Raw genomic sequence first — 17,457 nt, forward strand, 5'->3', positions numbered from 1 at the left:
TTTTAAAATGTCTGTAAAGGGGTTTTTACAAGCTCCCACCCCCTGCACCTGTCAACACCAAAGTCACCGTGTTGGAGATATAGCCAACAAAACAGGAACTCGCGACTTCCCCCTGCTCGAGAATACAGAAGAACAGATGTCTCTGTGTGTCTTAAATCCAAGCACATTATGCAATTGTCCTTTGATTAAATGTTGCTGGGGAGGGGGAGGGAGGGAGAGGGAGGGACATCCCCCAGGATACCTACCAGATTTGGAATCAGGCACCAATACTTTCTCAATAAGAACACTGGCCTTCGGATCTTCCAATATTTACGCAAGGAGCCAGAGGGAGCAAACACGTTCTTTTCCACCTCCTTCAATATTAATACCTGCCATACCCTACCCAGTTAATTGTGGTTTGAAAACGCCACACAGCACCCGGAGGAGCCGGGAGTGGGTGTAGTCTAGTGAGGTTACTTTTGCTTGTAATCCTCCCCCTCCTCTTCCAATTTCTTTGATGATTTTTCCCATAAGTGCATAAGCTGCTGGGACTTAGTAGAAGCAAGGCCCACTCCTCCTAAGTGTGATTCGGACCATATGCTTTCTACATTCATTCCCGCATGGGCTTTTCTTCTCTGAACTAACTGCTAACACGTTATAGTCACCTTGAAATTTCCTCTGCTATTTTCCAATTAAAAGCTTAATAGCCCTGGAAACGGAGTTCATGTGGTGAAGTTTACCATAGTCCCTTGTTCTGAAAGGCTTTCTGCTGGGATCCCATTATGTGCTTGAATAAACCCTTTCTGCAAACAGAAATGGGACTCGGGGTTGTCAGGTGTTGGGTTACAATAGACTTTGAGGCAGGGGACATTTTACCAACATAAATACAAACCTGTCCCTATAGGGAGATGTTGTCAAATACTGGGATATGGAAAACATTCCCAGCAAATATGAGAAAAGGATTACCGCGCTATATCAAACGAGTATTTAGATCTCAGCCCTCGATGTGCACTGGAGTGAAACGGGCCCAGTACCAAATAATACCAGAGTGTGTGAGTGGCACTGGAAGAGGGTGGCTAGGTGACCCAGGAAGGAAAGGGGATTGCCTTGAGAACGAAAACGTCCCTCTAAACCCTGGTGCAGAGCTCTGCAGCTTTTCTTTCTTTGGAGAAACTGGTTACTCTTACTTCCCAATCCGTTTCACTGGCCATTTGCGAGAAATTCCGCTTGGATAAAAGTCCGTGGCCCTTATCTTTCTAAAATACACAGATTTCAGAGCAAAACAGTACTTGTTCTCAAATTCCTGTCACTCACAGTTCATGAGAAGTGAGTCCTGTAGGCATCCATTCCCCCCCTCCCCCGTTTTAGGCCCAACGGTCCACGGGTGACCTCTGTCTCTCGTCCCCACACTTTACAAAATTCCTTCCGGTTGGGAACTTGTTTTCTTGGCGAAGCGTGGGGAAAAGGGCAAGAGCCAGGGTCCCGGGCAAGCTTTTGAGATGGTCTGCGGGTCTGCCTGAGAGAGCAGTTGTGTGCAAGCGATTCCTCCCGGGGGCCCCAGCAGATCAGCCCCCAACAACTTCCAACTCCTCTGCGCACCTGAAGCCAGAGTCGCTAAGGGGGAAAAGGTATGCAGCTATATTTATATTCCCCGTTGAAAGTTCTCGTTCCAAATCACTCTTTCAGACAGAGAGCCTGCTGATTGAACTCGACGGTGCAGTCCTAGAATTTACAGCAAACCCAAACGGCCAGCGGTGCTCTCTTCTTGGCTGACTATAGGACCCGGCTCTGGAAAGCGATCTTCAGAAACGACTATGGCTTCTGAGCAGTTAAGGAGTCAGATACTGTCGTTCTCAGAAGCCGCTAAAAGGTCGTAGATTTCCACGGTCCCCTCCCCACCGAGTTATTAAGCGAGCCTATGTTATGTCTTGATTTTTTGTTTGGTTGTTTTCTTGGGTGGGTGAAGGCAGCCTTCTATATACGTAAGTAGTGGTTGCCGGAATTGACAAACCAATACTGAAAACAAGCAAAGTTTATGTTGTTAAAAAAGGGGGGTGGGTTATGCGGTCATGTTATACATGAGAGACTCTCACGCAAAGATTATTTTGAGTACGGTAAATCACAGCGTCTGTGGGGATTTGAACTGGGCAGTTCCGGACCTTGGCTAATGATTCGGTGACTGTTGTGGGAACAAATACTAGGAAACTCTGGGCCACTAACGGGTCTTCTGCCTCTGCACTCTGAAAGTTTAAACAGTGTTTAAGGAAAACATACAAGAGAGCACTTCCCCAGCCTTCCAAGGCAGAGGATATTGTTTATTTTAAAGACAGAAGAAGGTAAGTAGAAAATTAAAATTACCCTATAAATGAGTTGTTTCCTCGACGTCTGACAGATTAAAAAAAAAAACAAAAAAACACCATTTTCTTCTGCAGCAACGAAAGAGAAGCTAGACTGCAAAATGAAGCAAAGAAGAGTCCCCTAAATTCCCGAATCACCACCACCCTTCTCGCTCCTGGTTCCTCTTGCCACGTGGCGACAGCCTGGCTCTTGAAACCTTGTCCACCCGGGGGCCGACCTGCGGTGTAACTTCAATTTTCTCGCAAGCTCTGAATTGCCGAGGCCAAGTGTGGGAATAAAAGCGGTCTAGGGCTCCCTGCTTCTAGACCAGGCCTGGAGCGACGTGAGAGGATAGGGGAGAGGCCTGCGGGCTCGCTTAGAAGCGCCCACCCCCTCCCGATCGTCCCCCTACCCCCGCCCCTCCATCCGTCCCGTGCTTCCAGAGTACTGCAGCGGCGCAGTCCCTCCCGCCTCAGGAAGGGGTAACAGAAGGCTTGGAAGAGGGGGCTGTGAGCGCCCCCGCCAGAGAGGCCAGGCTGCAGGTGGCGAGGAAGGTGAGTTGCAGGAACCCACCGGGTGCCAAGAAGGAGGAAAGCTTGTAGGGAGTGCAAGGGGGCTGGGACCCCAGGGGTGGGGGTAGGGTGGCGGGGGAAAGAGGGAGGGACTGGGCGGGGGAGGGGGGCGGAGGAGGTCCTGGGTCCAGCCTGAGGGGAAGGAAACAGCAGAAGAGCTGGCTCAGACCTTAATCGGAGCTCTCCTCGGCTCCTTGCAGCCACCCTAGACCCTCGGCATAGGAGGACCAGCGGGTGGAGCTTGCTCCCACGAAAGCAGAGGGCAGAGACACGAGCCTCGTGAGGACAGGCGGCCCAGGCTGCCAGCGCCTTCGGAGCCGGGGAGATTGGTGCCAAACCTCCGGCTGCCGCCGACTTTCCAAGGCCTCCCGGGAGCAGGCCTCCTAGCTCCGCGGTCCAGCTCCCGCCGCTCTTCTCCCTCCGCTAGCCGGGGGGGAGCCCCGGGCATGAACGGCTACGGCTCCCCCTACTTGTACATGGGCGGCCCCGTGTCCCAGCCGCCGCGGGCGCCCCTGCAGCGCACTCCCAAGTGCGCGCGCTGCCGGAACCACGGAGTGCTGTCCTGGCTCAAGGGCCACAAGCGCTACTGTCGCTTCAAGGACTGCACCTGCGAGAAGTGCATCCTGATCATCGAGCGGCAGCGGGTCATGGCGGCGCAAGTAGCGCTGCGCCGGCAGCAGGCCAACGAGAGCCTGGAGAGCCTCATCCCGGACTCGCTGCGGGCTCTGCCAGGGCCCCCGCCGCCGGGGGACGCCGCCGCCGCCGCGTCGCAGTCGTCGCCAGGCTCTCAGCCGTCCCAGCCGCCCGCGCCGCCTCGCCCCGCCGCCGAGTTGGCTGCAGCCGCCGCGCTGCGCTGGGCCGCGGAGCCCCAGCCCGGGACGCTGCCAGCGCAGCTTGCTAAGCCAGGTGAGAGCGTCTGCAGGGTTGTGGTCCGGGTCCCAGCTAGAGAACTTTGAGTGCGCTCGGGGGACACGTGTGGCAGACTTAGGGCAAGTTTGTGGGATGTTGAGCTGCTTGGGTCTACCTCCGCACCAGACATCAGTTCTTACTCTGCGGGAAAAGGTTGTCTTTGAGAGTCTGAACCCCCGTGCAGATGGAACCCAGGAGTCTGCCAGAGAGGCCAGCCAAATACCCGGGCAGGGTGTCCCGGGCTTGAAGGCGGAACATAACACGTCAATTTTAGGAGTGAAGTGTTCTGGGGAGGTGGGTTCTCCTGACTGCCGGTTTTAGGGTAGGGGCTAAGTAGGTGCGGGTTAGCAGTCAGGGCCCAGTACTTTTACTGATTCTAGGTAATTCTTGCCTTGGCCTGGCACTCAGAAGCAAAAAAGCAGTCTTACTTAAAGGCACTCCTTTTAGCCCGGCAAAGAGACTTCCAAGACTTAGAATTCGGTATTTAAAAAAAAAAAAAAAAAAAAAAAAAAAAAAAAGAAAAGAAAAGAAAAGAAAAGAAAGAAAGAAAGAAAGAAGAAAAAAGGCCTTTTAAAGAAGTATAGGAAAAAGGTTCCAAAAGGCCCCAACGTGAGACCAGTTAACTCTTTTTGCCAAACAACTTCTTTGGTCCTTTAAAAGAGGGTTCCCCGTGCTGCTGTGGTTTGAAGAAATTAAAAAGCAAAACAAAACTTGTCCTGTTGGGGAAAACCTAACAAGTGCTTTTCCAGGCTTAGCTGGGGTTGGGCTGCTGAAAACGACTCTGGGCAGGGGGCTTTCTGGACACCTAGTTTCCCTCTGCTCTCCTTTCCTCTCAGAAATACTTTTATTTGGTGTTTAGGTGAGGTAACAGGGGACATCGATGTCCAGCTAGTTCTCTCTCTCTCTTTTGCCTCCTTCCTGAATCTGGCGGCCCCCCCCCACCCCCAGTTTAAGCCTATTCTCTTCCCTGAGAGAGAACCTCTGGCTTCACTCCTGGTCCGTCTCAGTGTCGTGGCAACTGGAATTCAGTGGACATGAGTTTGGTGTTTGCCCCTCATTGGATAAATGCACAAAGGAGACAGGCCCATCTCCTGCGAAAGGGTACATTGTAATTAGGACTGAAAGGCCTACAGTTTTTTTCTGTAGCTGGAGCCGGGCTACCTTCCACTTCCTCGGCTCTTGAGACTCTTCAGAGCCATCCTCAGACCATCTCAGAGCTCTTCGCTGAACTGTACATTCCCATGTGTGGTGAGGTGGTAGGGTCAGTCCTGCCTTCCGGCCCAGTTGTGCTCTGTGGACCTGAAGTTCAGAAGCACCGCTCCCCATCTTATGTTTGTGGATTTGACCTTAGAGAAACTAGGGCCCACACAGGGAAGAAGGTTTTCTGGATTTGTCTTGTTTTTCAGTTGAGAACGAACCATCAGGAGAGTTTGGTCTCAGCCCCAGACGTGATTCCATGTCTTTTAGTTTCCACTCCAGTTGTCCTGGCTTTAGGACCAGAGTCCCCAGAACTAGAGCAGGAGTCTGAGTTAGGATTCAGGTTGGCGGGTTTTTTTGTTTGTTGTTGTTTTTTGTTGCTTTTTTTTTTTTTACAGTGTCCACCTGCCTACCAGCAGCGCTTACAGTGCAGTAACCATGAGCTGTGTGGTCTTTGTCCAAGAGGGGACTCCTTGGCTTGTCCTCTTCCGTAGCCAAAATGTATGAAGCGTCACTAGATCCAAATCAAGCCGAAAAAAGCATGGGTGAGGGCAGTGAGGAGGAACAACAGGAGGGCCCAAGCTTTAGGGGAATAAAAAAGGGGCAAAAAATGTCAAGTGTGCAAACTAGGCTCCATGCATGTTTTCTCTCTCTCTCCTTTCATCACTCAGGGGCAGCCTGAACCCTCTAAATTGGGAACAAGAGAGGAGGGGCGGGGATGACTTCCAGAGACTGAGCTGTGAGGGGCAAGGGTTCACTTTCCAGTCGGTCACACCACAGATCTTGCACATCCACTAACTTTTGTTTTCTTTTATCAATTGCACCCCTTTAAGAAAAGAAATCATCAGTTGCCTCGAGGGAGGTTTATAAAACAAACAGTATATAATTTTTCACTAGGAACACAAATGGATTGGTTCTATGCAGCACTCGTCAAAAATCAACTCTGTTGGGAGGGGCAGTACAAATCAAACCTCCTGGCTCGGATTGCCTGTTGCTGTGTTGCTGTACATTTTTGCAATGCACTTGTATGTGGCATGTCATGCATCTTTAGGAGCATAGTAGATCTGCTTGGATTGGCTAGTGTAGAGAGTAAGAGTAAGCATGGCCCCACTGGGATGGAAGGGCTGTGAGCCAGTGCTCAGCAACAGTCTCTAGGAGTCAGCTAGCAAACCACTCAGGTTTGCTCCCTTGTGAACTTGGATTTTGAAAATCTGCTTGGACTTTTTGCAGGGCCGGGGGCCTCCCAGAAGACAAGCGTAGGTGCCCCAGCAGCCCATGGAGTCTGTTTCTTCTCCAAATATTTAAGAAAAGCGCAGGCCTTTAGAAGAATGTTGGCTAGGAATCATGGGGGGGGGGAACCCCACGTAATTCGGGGAGAGACATGGGAACACAAAAACTCAGTTTTCTAACTGGAAGAAATCTTGCCTAACGTCTCCTTCAGATGTCTTACAGGAATGTTTGAGCACTGTTTTCGACCTGAATTTAAGATTATAGTGACTAGTCTAGCTATAGGTTGAAATCTCTTTTTAAATTGCAGCCGCCTTCTACTCGCTGGCTGACTTGTAATTAATTAGATTTTGTTTGTGCTTGTTTCTGACTTAGCTTTCTCTCTAGGTACCATGAAACTCGCATACTGTGCTCCTAACGTCCCTTTCTGTCACCTCCATTCCCCCCACCCTCCATGAAAATAGCACAGGAAGCCTAACCTCTTGAAGCTGTCTGGGCTTCTGAACCCGCAGCAGTCTCAATCAGCCAAGCAGGCCTTTCAGGACCCTGGCCTTTGGAGCTGAGGGAAGTTAAGGGCCATGACCAAGGTGAGAAGCCGCAGTCACATCCCTTTCCTTACCCCAGACTTTCCTCTAGAGGAGGGTCCTGGGATAGACCCTGGTATTGGAAAGGCCCTCATGCATGGAAAGGAAGGATCAGTGGCTGTAGAATCTTCCTTGGTGTGTATCTGCCAACAATCTTTATCAGCATCTATCTATCTATCTATCATTTATCTATCATTTATCTATCTACTTACATATCATCTCTCTCTATCTGTCATCTCTCTCTCTCTATATATATATATATGTATCTATTTCATTCATCTGTCAGTCATCTATCATCTACCTACCTACCTACCTATCTAATCAATCAGTTATTTTAAATGCTCTTGAAGGAGAAACACTTGGTTAGAAATTGAAGAGGAGAGCAGGATAGGAAAGTAAGGTGTCCTTTATTCTGAAAGAAGCAAACAAGGCAGCTAGAGAGAGAGGTCAATTTTGGAAACTGAGTGCACCTTTATGACTGCTCTGGGCTTCCATCCGGCTCCAGTTTGATTTAGACTGCCCAGTCTGCTTCCTTCCTTTTATTATTATTTTTCCTTTTAATTTCCCAAAAAGAAATACTTGGCCATTTGTGTTAGGGGAGAGCTCGTGAAAGCCAGATAAGGAAATCCTGCCTGACTGTACACCCAGAGCAAGGAAGAAGCTGGGAACAATTAAAAGTCATCTGGGATGTGTATCTGTGAGTTGGAAAGCTTATCTGGCTTTAAGATGGCTTGGTTTGAAGCAAGGGGCTTTAAGAAAAGCCAGATCCAAGGAAATACAGGACAGTATGACTGCCACTTTGAACCTCTCATTGAGAGCTGGCTTTGGGGGCAAGGAATCCAGCCCTTGCCTTGCTAGATTTGTTGGGTCAGCCAGTTCCACAGTGAGCTTGGGAAATGGCTATCCAAGCACTGGACAGTCGCCGCTCTGGTGGCCGCTGTCCCTGGATGGAGTGGCAGGGAGCTCAGGAGAGTCCTTATAGCACCAGCACCCTGTGTGGCTTCTCTGGGTCAGTACTGACGGTGGTCAGCTTGGTGGTCAGCTTACTAGCTTACTCCCGTTCACCGTTCCTTCCTCACCCAAGGACTAAAGCAAGTCTCCGCCCCCCCCCCAGTCCTTCCTTTTCAGCCCCTTGGGCCTCAGCTCCCTCTCTGCTCCCTCCTGATCGGGTTGGAATGCTGTAGTGTCTGTCTGGTGGAGCCTCTGACACTGTTGAAAGGAAAAATGAGAGAGCTCCTGTAAGGAGTTTGAGTCTGTTGCCAGGCAGAGAACTCCCAGCCTGCTTCAGGCCTTATAAATCTGAGGGATGACGGTGCTCTCCACTTACAACCAACTTTTCCTTTCCCTGATGGATGAACTCTCGGGTTTAAAAGATTACAGTAATCACAGGAGGACAGTGTAAATCGAATCTGATAGCAATAACTTTTGGAGAAGGTCAGGCTCAAGTGAAATGTTACCAAGCAACAGGCATTTTGTTTGCAAAATACAATCAAAGAGCATTGATGAGAAATTCTTTTCTGCAGCGAGTCAGCACTTTCTGTTAACAGCTTTACAGAGGGAAGGGCGGTAAATCTTCATAAATCAAAGTCTCTGCAGGACTTGGAACTCTTTCTGGAACTGTTGCATTTCTTCCTGTCAGGAAAGCAGAGTGCCCAGTGAAAATGCATTTGCCTACCTGCCTCCTTTCTTCCTCCACTCTGGTTTTCTTTTTCTTTTTTCTTTTACCTTTTAACCTGTTGCAGCTCCACCCCCTGTGTCCCCACCCTCCACCCCCCTACAGCCATTAGCCACTCAGGTCCTTGGAGTCCTAGTCCTGTGTAGCTTTCGTCATCATAGGAGCACCACTTTGGTATAAAACCATGTCCTGACCCACACACAGCACCGTAGCTGTCCCTTGGCCTAAACAATATGCTCTGCTTTTATGAGAAGAAAAATTAAGGCAGAGAGGTAGGTGAGAGTTTCCATTTTGTTTTATGGTTAAACAGATTGTAAAAAAGTCCAGCTGTCTTCCAAATAATAGTACGGTATGAGAGACTCTACACACTGATTACAGCTACTAGTCAGACTTGAATTTCAAGCCTACATCAATGCTCTACTGTTTTCCACAGAGCATTGCTTTATTAGCTTAGTGTCTTCGTGTGCAAATAATATTCCACGCTATGTGAAGATCCCACAGTCTGCCCTGCTTCTGGCCTCTGTGTGACTTGCTGCGTTGCACTAGAAAAATGAGAGCGACTGAGCAGATGCTTTGGAGTTTTGCAAAAGATTAGTTATCTGTGAGCCCCAGTGGCCAAGGCAATGCTCTGGTTGCCTGTGTATAACCTTATCTAGCCCAGAACCTGGGGACATAAGGGATTTAAGGGGATTTGTTAAGTAGGTGGATAAGCAAGCAGGCAGCTGCATCTTTGTAAATATCCAATGAAGACGTAGATTCACTGATTGCTCCTCTACTTTTTGAAACCTTCTACTGTTTAAAAAAGAGAGCACGCTGAATTTCTGTAAGACACATGAAGCCTACAATTGCAAACTATATTTCCTTAAGCCTCCCAGCCCTTTCTAAGCAGTGTCTCCCCAAAATCTTGGTGTTTTAAGGATCTTGAGTTTGGGTCTTCCTGCCAGCCTGAGTGCTAGGATTACAGTGTACACTACCTGCCAGGCTAAAGAAGTCACCTTGAACCCTTTATAGATTGTTAAACCAGTGTGGATGTTTTTGGTCTTGTTTCTGTTTTTTGAGACGGAGTTTCTCTGTGTAGCGTTGGCTGTCCTGGATTTGATTTGTAGACCAGGCTGGCCTCAAACTCACAGTGATCCACCTGCCTCTGCTTCCTGAGCGCTGAGATTAAAGGCGTGCACCTGGATCAGTGTTGATTTTTTTACAAAGCAAAGCATGATTATTTCCATGGGCACACAGACAGACAGACAGACACACACACACACACACACACACAGATGTGTGCACACATGTGCACACACATACATTTTAGGACAAGGTTTATTATTAATCCCACCTACTTCAACTTTTCTACTCATTCAGTTTTTAATGATTCCCCACTCCACTGTGAGATGAACAGAAAGTATGAGAAACTGCTTTGTTAAGTGTTTGACTCCAGGAAGCCCCTGGAATTGCTATACATTGACATCCTTTGAAAGTGACTGACTGGAGACCTACCTAGAAGTCTACCTCCCAAAAATCTCAGGACCAGGTGAGACAGGATGTCTACACTTCTAACTGCATACACGCTTTGGGGAGGGGACAGTCCAGTGACTTCTGAGTTAGAATTCTGTCAGTTCTTTGGTTTCATTCTAGGTGTCAGATGCATTTAGGCTTTGTGTACAGAACCTACAAATCCAATGACAGCTAGTCAGAACAGTTTTCCATTTTTTATGTATTTTGAGCAGAATGTTTGTTTCACACATACGGCAGGCTTAATTGAAATATTTTGAACACATTAAAAAAAACAGTTGTATTTTTATATGAGGAAATTCAAAAAACATTAGTTTTTCCAAATTGTAATTTTTAGATCGGAAGCCATTTTCATGTGTTATTATTGTTTTTTCTCCTTAAATTGTACAGCAGAAAAGAAAGTTTAGCTGTCATCACATGGCGCATGTGCTTAGAAGGTAGTGGCATTGTTTTATAAAGAAGACGTCCTCCTCAATTGAAATGCTTATCAACCCTAATGAAAATTTGTTTCTGGGCGGAATGTGATCCTTCCTGCTTCATGGCCTATGAATGAAAGCTTGACTATTTGGTTATATTTTAAAAGTTGTTTGCTTGTTTATGTTTAAAGAGCAAGCCCTTACTTGTAGTGACTGGCCTGGCATGGCAGAAAAATAGTGTCGTGGTTTCACCTACTTTTTGACTGGTAGTTTTGCCTTCTTCCACCTGAGTTCAGAGTTGACTCTCGGCTGAAATACGCGTCCACTCCGTATGTCCTGATTGGAGTCTCAGTTTCAATACGGCGGAAGGCATAGGGTTCTGGAAACATCTCCTGTTTCATTTTCTCAGCTGAAGTTCCATGTTTCTGTATCTCGAAAGGCCTTTGTGCTTTAGGTCAATTCGAATGATTTGCATAGCTCATTTAGGAGGGAGAACCCTGGAAATGTAAAGAAACACCTATTATTGAATTATTCTTTACCACTGAGCCTAAGCCTCACCCTCTATAAATACTTGTGAAAGTCTTTGTTTACAGTAGCTTGCAATGCCTTTAGTTTAGGTACCATAATAGATATCCTAGTGCCCCTGAATTGCAGGGACCATCTATTCTGCTTTGCAGAAATTATATTTTGGGTGAGGAGTTTGTCTTGGTGCAGGTTTCGATGCCCATCACCCTTGGCTGTGTTTTGAAACCCAGCACCCACGAGTGTTAGTGCACATTCTACTTACAGTTACCTCTGCACAGGCCCTTGTGTGCCCTCTGCTATGTGAACCTGCTTCTCTAGCTGGCCTGTGTCTCCCCCTCTTTCTCAGCATAAGCACTGCAGTGCTTGGGTGATTACAAAGCCGGTAATTCAACCGTTTGAGTCTTAGGACACCCTGCCAGCTTTTCACACATTTAGCCATAGCCTGGACACTGAGACTGGGATGCTGAGGAGACCAGAAATCCTCCAAGAGTGTGGCTGACTCAGCATGGTCCTTCTCCACTCCCACAATACCCCGAAGTCCACAGTACACTGGCCCGTCTCAGTAGCTGGGGCAGAGGTCAACACACAAAAAAAGGGAGAGTGGCTTTGTCATCATTTGTAGTTTGAGGCCTTCCAATTACGGAATGGGCTGGCAGCCATGGAAGATTATTGCATGACCTGTATTCTGCAGAACTAATTTGGAAAATAAATACAAAGGTGGACTTGTGTCCTGTCTGACTTAGACTCCTGCCTTGCAGTGTCTGTTGGCACCTTGAGGAAAATCCATATTTATTCTGATGTAGGTATGTTTGGGTAGCCTGAACATGGATCCTTCTGGTCTTGGGGTTACCTGGAGCCTGAAATCAGCTGTGAAGAGTGACGAAACACTTCTCCTGAGGAAGTGTTCGGTGTTCCTGTTCACCCAAGGCAGGTGAAATGTTACTTTTAAGACAGGAAGCTGTTTTTAGCTCTCTGTGTTTCTGTTAAGGACAGCAAAGTTGCCAGTTTTTCAGGTGTACAGATGTGCCCTTTATACCCAAAGACATGGTCATTTCTCTGAAAGAAGCAAAAGCAACAATACGTAAAAACCAGCTCAGCAGACTCCTATGATCCTTTATCCTATTTTTGTCTTCTGGCAAAATATATGTAACAGGTTTTTACCATTTTTAGGTGCATAACTTGGTGACATTAAAGCCATTTATGACGCTTTAAAACAGTCACCACTATTCACCCAGCCTTTTTTTTTTTTCATTATCCTCCATTGAAACCTCATGTTTATAGGTGACTCTCTGTCCCTGCTTCCCTAGAACTACCTCTGCTGTCTCCATATTTTATTCATTCCAAGCATCTCATAGAAGTGAAATCACATAGCTTCATTGGTGGCCAGCTCTGGTTACAATACCATTAAGATTCTTCCATGTGGCGGAATTTCAGAATTTCATTCCTTTTTGAGGCTGAATAACATTCCAGTTTTATCTCTTTATCTATTGATGACCATGCGGGTTGCTCCAACCATAGGACTCCTGTGAATAATGTATTTGATGCCTCCCACACTCTGCTTGGTCATGTTCGCTTTCTCTCCAGCACTTGCGTCTTATCACAAGTTAATATGTTCTATAAATTCTTATGCTTCCTGCCATTTTCCATCTTTTCTATTCTGTTTCCTTGTTTTGGCCTATTGCAGGTCAATAAGTACTTGCTGCTGATAATCGGTAATAAATGGTGAAATTAGGTGCCTGGAGATGTATGACCTTTTACACGTACCTAAGGAGAGTATTTGGACTTGTTTTCCAACGCTCCATCGGCCAGGGGTCACAGTCCAACTGTGTGCTCATTGCAGTGTGAACACGTGGTCACTGCCCACCCCTTCTCAAGGGTTTAGGGATAGAGCGGTCAGGGAGTTAAGGTATGAGTTTGGACCGAGTATGAATTTGCATTAGAAGTGGTTGAAAGTTGTACGATCTGTTATAATTTGAGAACTTTTTTTTTTTTTTTTTTTAAATACAGTTTGGCCCTAGGCTTTTGTTGGCTTCCTTGTACTTAAGATACATGTGGTGTTAGGAAAATGTCTATCAATGGGCCTTTGTTTAAAGCCTTGAGAGTAAACAACAACACTTTCTAGAAGCTGTTCTGGTGAAACTTCACCTCTGGCCATCTGCACCCAGCCAAGTTGGCCCACAGAGAGGCCCACAATGAGACCATTCAGGCCAGGAGGGAAAACACAGGCCCACAGTTGCTTACAACCTGACAAGCAGCCTCACTGGGAGGGTTTTGTTTTGTTTTGTTTTTCCTCCCCGCCCCCCCCCTCCCCTCATCAGTTACTCTGGATGGATTAAGCAGCCACTACTAGGACTTTTTTTTTTTTAAAGGGTAAAAATCTATTTGCATGTAGTTTGCTAGGAAGGGGAAAGCTTCTTTATTTATTTACAGTTCTGCTAGAATTTACTAGAAACCCAAACCGCCTTTGGCCACGCCCCCTGCCTCTATACTGCTTGCTCCTCCTGGGTGAGGTCTTAGGTTAAGATGTCAAAATGGCAGCTGGTCTGTTTCATAGCTAGTCTTGGCTCTGAAAGAAAGTTCTTCGCCATCTCGCCTCCAAATACACTTTGAATTGTTGCCTGCAGGTCCTTTCCGTGGCACGCCTGCTCACACAAAGGCATCCATCTACCCATCTACGTGGGGGAGAGTTCCCAAATCTTCCAGCCATTTTTCTCCTCTTCAGCATCTGTCCTGCCATCCAGAATTCGAACTGGCTTTGTTTGGCCTTTAGTAAAGACGTGGGCAGCTGAGTTTGCCTGGCCCTTCAGTGGCTTTTTACAAGTGATTTCAAGGGTTGCACTTGTCTTTTTCCGATTAGAAAGTGTATCAACTGATACCTGATAACCTGATTTTTAAAAAAACTCAGGAACACAAGCCCTACTTAGCATAAAACCAGCCCATGGGAAGCAGATGTGATTATTAAAAGTGCCCTGGGACGGGGGGTGGTGGGGTGGTGGTGGTGTGTACCAGGCGATGATGGCCAGAGCCCCTCCTGTGACCTTTTTCTGTGCTCTGTCCTTGTTACAGGTTTATGTGGCCATTCTGTGTTTCAGGCAAGCCTCCTCTCCTACAGCTTTCTGAGAAAACCGCTGATTGCACCGGTTCCCAACGCCCCACCCCCACCCTAATTTGCCAGTGGCTTTTGATTTCTTCTTTAAAGGTTGGCAGTGTGTTGTGATGCATCGAGCCACACTTCCTCATCCCAGAAGCCTGAACACCAGGAAGGGATTTACCCGCACTGTTCTCTTGCCTTTCAGATTTGACTGAGGAGCGACTTGGGGACAGCGGTTCAGCTGACAACGCCGCAGAGACCTTCAGTGACAAAGACACCGACCAGAGGAGCTCCCCAGATGTTGTCAAAAGCAAGAACTGCTTCACTCCGGAGAGCCCCGAGATTGTGTCCGTGGATGAAGGGGGGTATGCCGTGCAGAAAAACGGAAGCAACCCCGAGAGCTGCCCTGACAGCCCCAAGTACCACGCCGAGCAGAGCCACCTCCTGATTGAGGGCCCGTCGGGGACCGTCTCTCTGCCCTTCAGCTTGAAAGCCAACCGGCCACCCCTGGAAGTGTTGAAGAAGATCTTCCCCAACCAGAAGCCCACTGTACTGGAGCTCATCCTGAAAGGCTGCGGGGGCGATCTGGTCAGTGCCGTGGAGGTTCTGCTGTCCAGTCGGTCCTCGGCTGCTGGGGCGGAACGGACGGCCGAAGAGAGCCTGGTGCTGCCCTCCAGCGGCCACATCTTTGAACACACACTAGGCTCCTACCCCATCTCTTCCTCCAAGTGGTCCGTGGGCTCCGCCTTCCGAGTCCCTGATACCTTGCGCTTTTCCGCGGACTCCAGCAACGTGGTCCCCAACCCTTTGGCCGTGCCCCTGCAGCACCCTTTCCCCCAGCCACCCCGGTACCCACTGATGCTGAGGAATACTTTGGCCAGAAACCAATCGAGTCCATTTTTGCCAAACGATGTCACCCTGTGGAACACCATGACGTTGCAGCAGCAGTACCAGCTGAGGTCCCAGTATGTCAGTCCATTTCCCAGTAACTCCACTAGCGTCTTCCGGAGCTCGCCTGTGCTCTCTTCCCGCACCACAGAGGACCCTCGGATCTCCATCCCCGACGATGGGTGTCCAATCGTGACAAAGCAGTCCATCTACACAGAGGATGACTATGACGAGAGATCTGACTCCTCAGACTCTAGAATACTCAACACGTCATCCTAAAGGGTACCTATGGGTGGTGACCACGTGACATTTTGTGTGTGCTGGGACCCTGGGCCCACCAGGAGAATCCACTAAAACTCTATACTCTTTCCTCCTGTTTGACAAAGTGACTGTGCTTGATAGTCTATACATTAGCAATAAAACCATAACTTATTTAATTTCCTGCACTTCATTGGAAAATGCCAAATAGCTCTGCTCTGTGGATTTAGTGCCGAATGTTGTAAATCAGTCTAGAGCTAAGGACTGCTGGGAGGCTGGGCCTGAGGGAGATTTAGTTTGGGGGTTCAGCTTTACTCCTAAATTCAACCTGGAATGTTGAGTGAAATAGTATACTTGAATGCAATTTTGTAAAAGAGGATTCCTCAGGATACTGGAAACCTTAGGGAGTGGTTCGGTTGCCAACCAAACTATGAACAGGGACATTATATTACCCCTGTTCTAAAGAGAGACTGCACTTCAGACTAGAGCGGACTGCACAGGCTCTTATTTAAGCTTGGACAGTTTTCAGAGACAAACTCCATTAAGACTTATTCTTTTCACATGGCTGAATCGAAACACGTGTGATGTCGATATAAAACCAATCACAGCTGTGAACTGCATGAACTGTATCGTGAAACGAACACAAGATTAAACTTTGTCAGGTTAATGTAGCATGCTAAGGACTCTAGAAAAATAAACTAAGGAGATGATCTTGGCTGATGTCTTTTCTACTTGTGGAAGGAAGATCTTCAAACATAGAACCTCAGGTACAAGCTCTGCACTAGTGCATGGGCCGGAAAGCAAGATAACGTCCAATGGGGTGTGTCTTAAACTGGGCGTATCCGGTAGTGGTGGAGCCTGGGTTCAGCAGGTCTAAACTCCGGTTCTCTTCCTAGCACTCCAAACCAAACACTAATAAGGAGACAGTGAAAATGAAAAACTACCAACAGCGGACAGCCGAACAAGTGAGCCAGAAGAAGTGGGGGTGTGTCCAGGAGTGACCTGACACAGAAACCACTGGGTACACCAGGGACAGGGACACTGTTGCTCCCAGGAGGGCAGCAGCCTCACATTCAGAATAGAGGTGTGTGAGTTCCCCCATTTTCATTTGGCAGATCTTGATAACAGGGAAAGCATTCAGGGCTCCTCTCCCTCATCTTTGGGAAAGGATGCTTGGGCTTGCTGTCTGTGGAGACCCGTTTGGCTTGCCTAGAAATTTCAAGCAGCCTGTGAGCCCTGCCCCCTCCTGCCATGACTGCCTGAGAGGGGTTGATGGCTGCTTGAGCCAGGCAATCATGAATTTGGAAGGAAAAGTATATAAGCTAATGTACAAAGTCATCTACGTGAGGAGAGTGCAGGGAGCACCCACAGACAAGACTAAGCTTTTGGGGGGCTCTTGAGTGAGACTCCTTCAAGCCCAGAGCAGCTCCCCAGGAAAAGGGTCTTGTTCCAAAAGAATCTTCTCTTTGTTTTTGTTTTTATTTCCACAGGGTGCCTCTGGAATGGGCAATCTTTGAGTGTGAAAAATTCTTTTGTGTTGATTAGACTGTTGGGCATGTCGTGGACACAGTTACATGCCAGAGTGTTTGAATGTAAATACTCTCCTGTTGGTTGAGGCTCTGTGTAAACATTACTGTTTCCAGAAAGGAGAAAGTGAAGGAGAGAATAATTTGCCTTTGAGCTTAAAGATGTGATGTCTTTAATGTGATGTCTAGCAGCTCACTCTGCCCAGGGCAGATGTATTTTAAAAGACACTTGCATGCCCATGCTTTGCCCACATTTGTTTAACAAACGTCGGTGAGAACCTTCTATCTGAACAGAGCGGTTACGGAGTCCGCCTCTACCTGTTACTTCTCCAGGCAGAATGGTCCCAGGTGGAGCAAGAATTGGCTGATGTGTGTCCATCCTCTCAGCTGGAGCATCGCTGCCTGTTATGGTGGACAGCCACACAGAGCTATCTGTGAGACAGGTTGCCTGTGAGCTGGTGAAGGTCTGCCTCCCTTCTCCCCATGTTGTCTTTTCAAAGAAAGATCTTGGTGGGATAAGAGTGGGCAGGGCAAAAAAAAAAAAAAAAAAAAAAGTGGGCAGGGCTCCCAAGTGAGAAGTGGGCTGCAGGGCTCCTCTCTCCTGCTCCCTCTGCACTCCTAAAAGCTGAGCCCCTCTGGGTAAAGTGGCACAGCCCCTTAGATTGTGACTCAGCTCCCGAGACCACCCTGCTGCAATGTGCAGAGCTCAGGGCTCTGGGTACACCTGCCCACAGCACTCGCTTTCCCTTTCTCATGCAGCTGAA

The 17,457-nt window shown here is 48.0% G+C and overlaps 1 protein-coding gene across 1 annotated transcript; it reads left to right on the forward strand.

Annotated features, from left to right (window-relative positions):
• The first annotated feature begins 3,099 nt into the window (after nt 1-3,099).
• On the forward strand, nt 3,100-15,865 carry Dmrt3 (doublesex and mab-3 related transcription factor 3). Its single transcript, XM_051147117.1, has 2 exons — nt 3,100-3,794; nt 14,227-15,865. Exons 1-2 carry the CDS (start codon nt 3,335-3,337, stop codon nt 15,186-15,188), a joined length of 1,422 nt encoding a protein of 473 aa, XP_051003074.1. The 5' UTR covers nt 3,100-3,334; the 3' UTR covers nt 15,189-15,865.
• The last annotated feature ends 1,592 nt before the right edge of the window (nt 15,866-17,457 follow it).

This window comes from Acomys russatus, chromosome 5, assembly GCF_903995435.1.
Source record: "Acomys russatus chromosome 5, mAcoRus1.1, whole genome shotgun sequence".
In the NCBI taxonomy this organism is placed as follows: Eukaryota; Metazoa; Chordata; class Mammalia; order Rodentia; family Muridae; genus Acomys; species Acomys russatus.

What these genes read in the sequence shown, in the direction of transcription:
- Dmrt3 (XM_051147117.1), top strand. Translation starts at nt 3,335, where the DNA reads ATGAACGGCTACGGCTCCCCCTACTTGTACATGGGCGGCCCCGTGTCC. An exon ending in AGCGCAGCTTGCTAAGCCAG is followed by an intron (nt 3,795 to 14,226) that starts GTGAGAGCGTCT and finishes CTTGCCTTTCAG; the next exon opens with ATTTGACTGAGGAGCGACTT.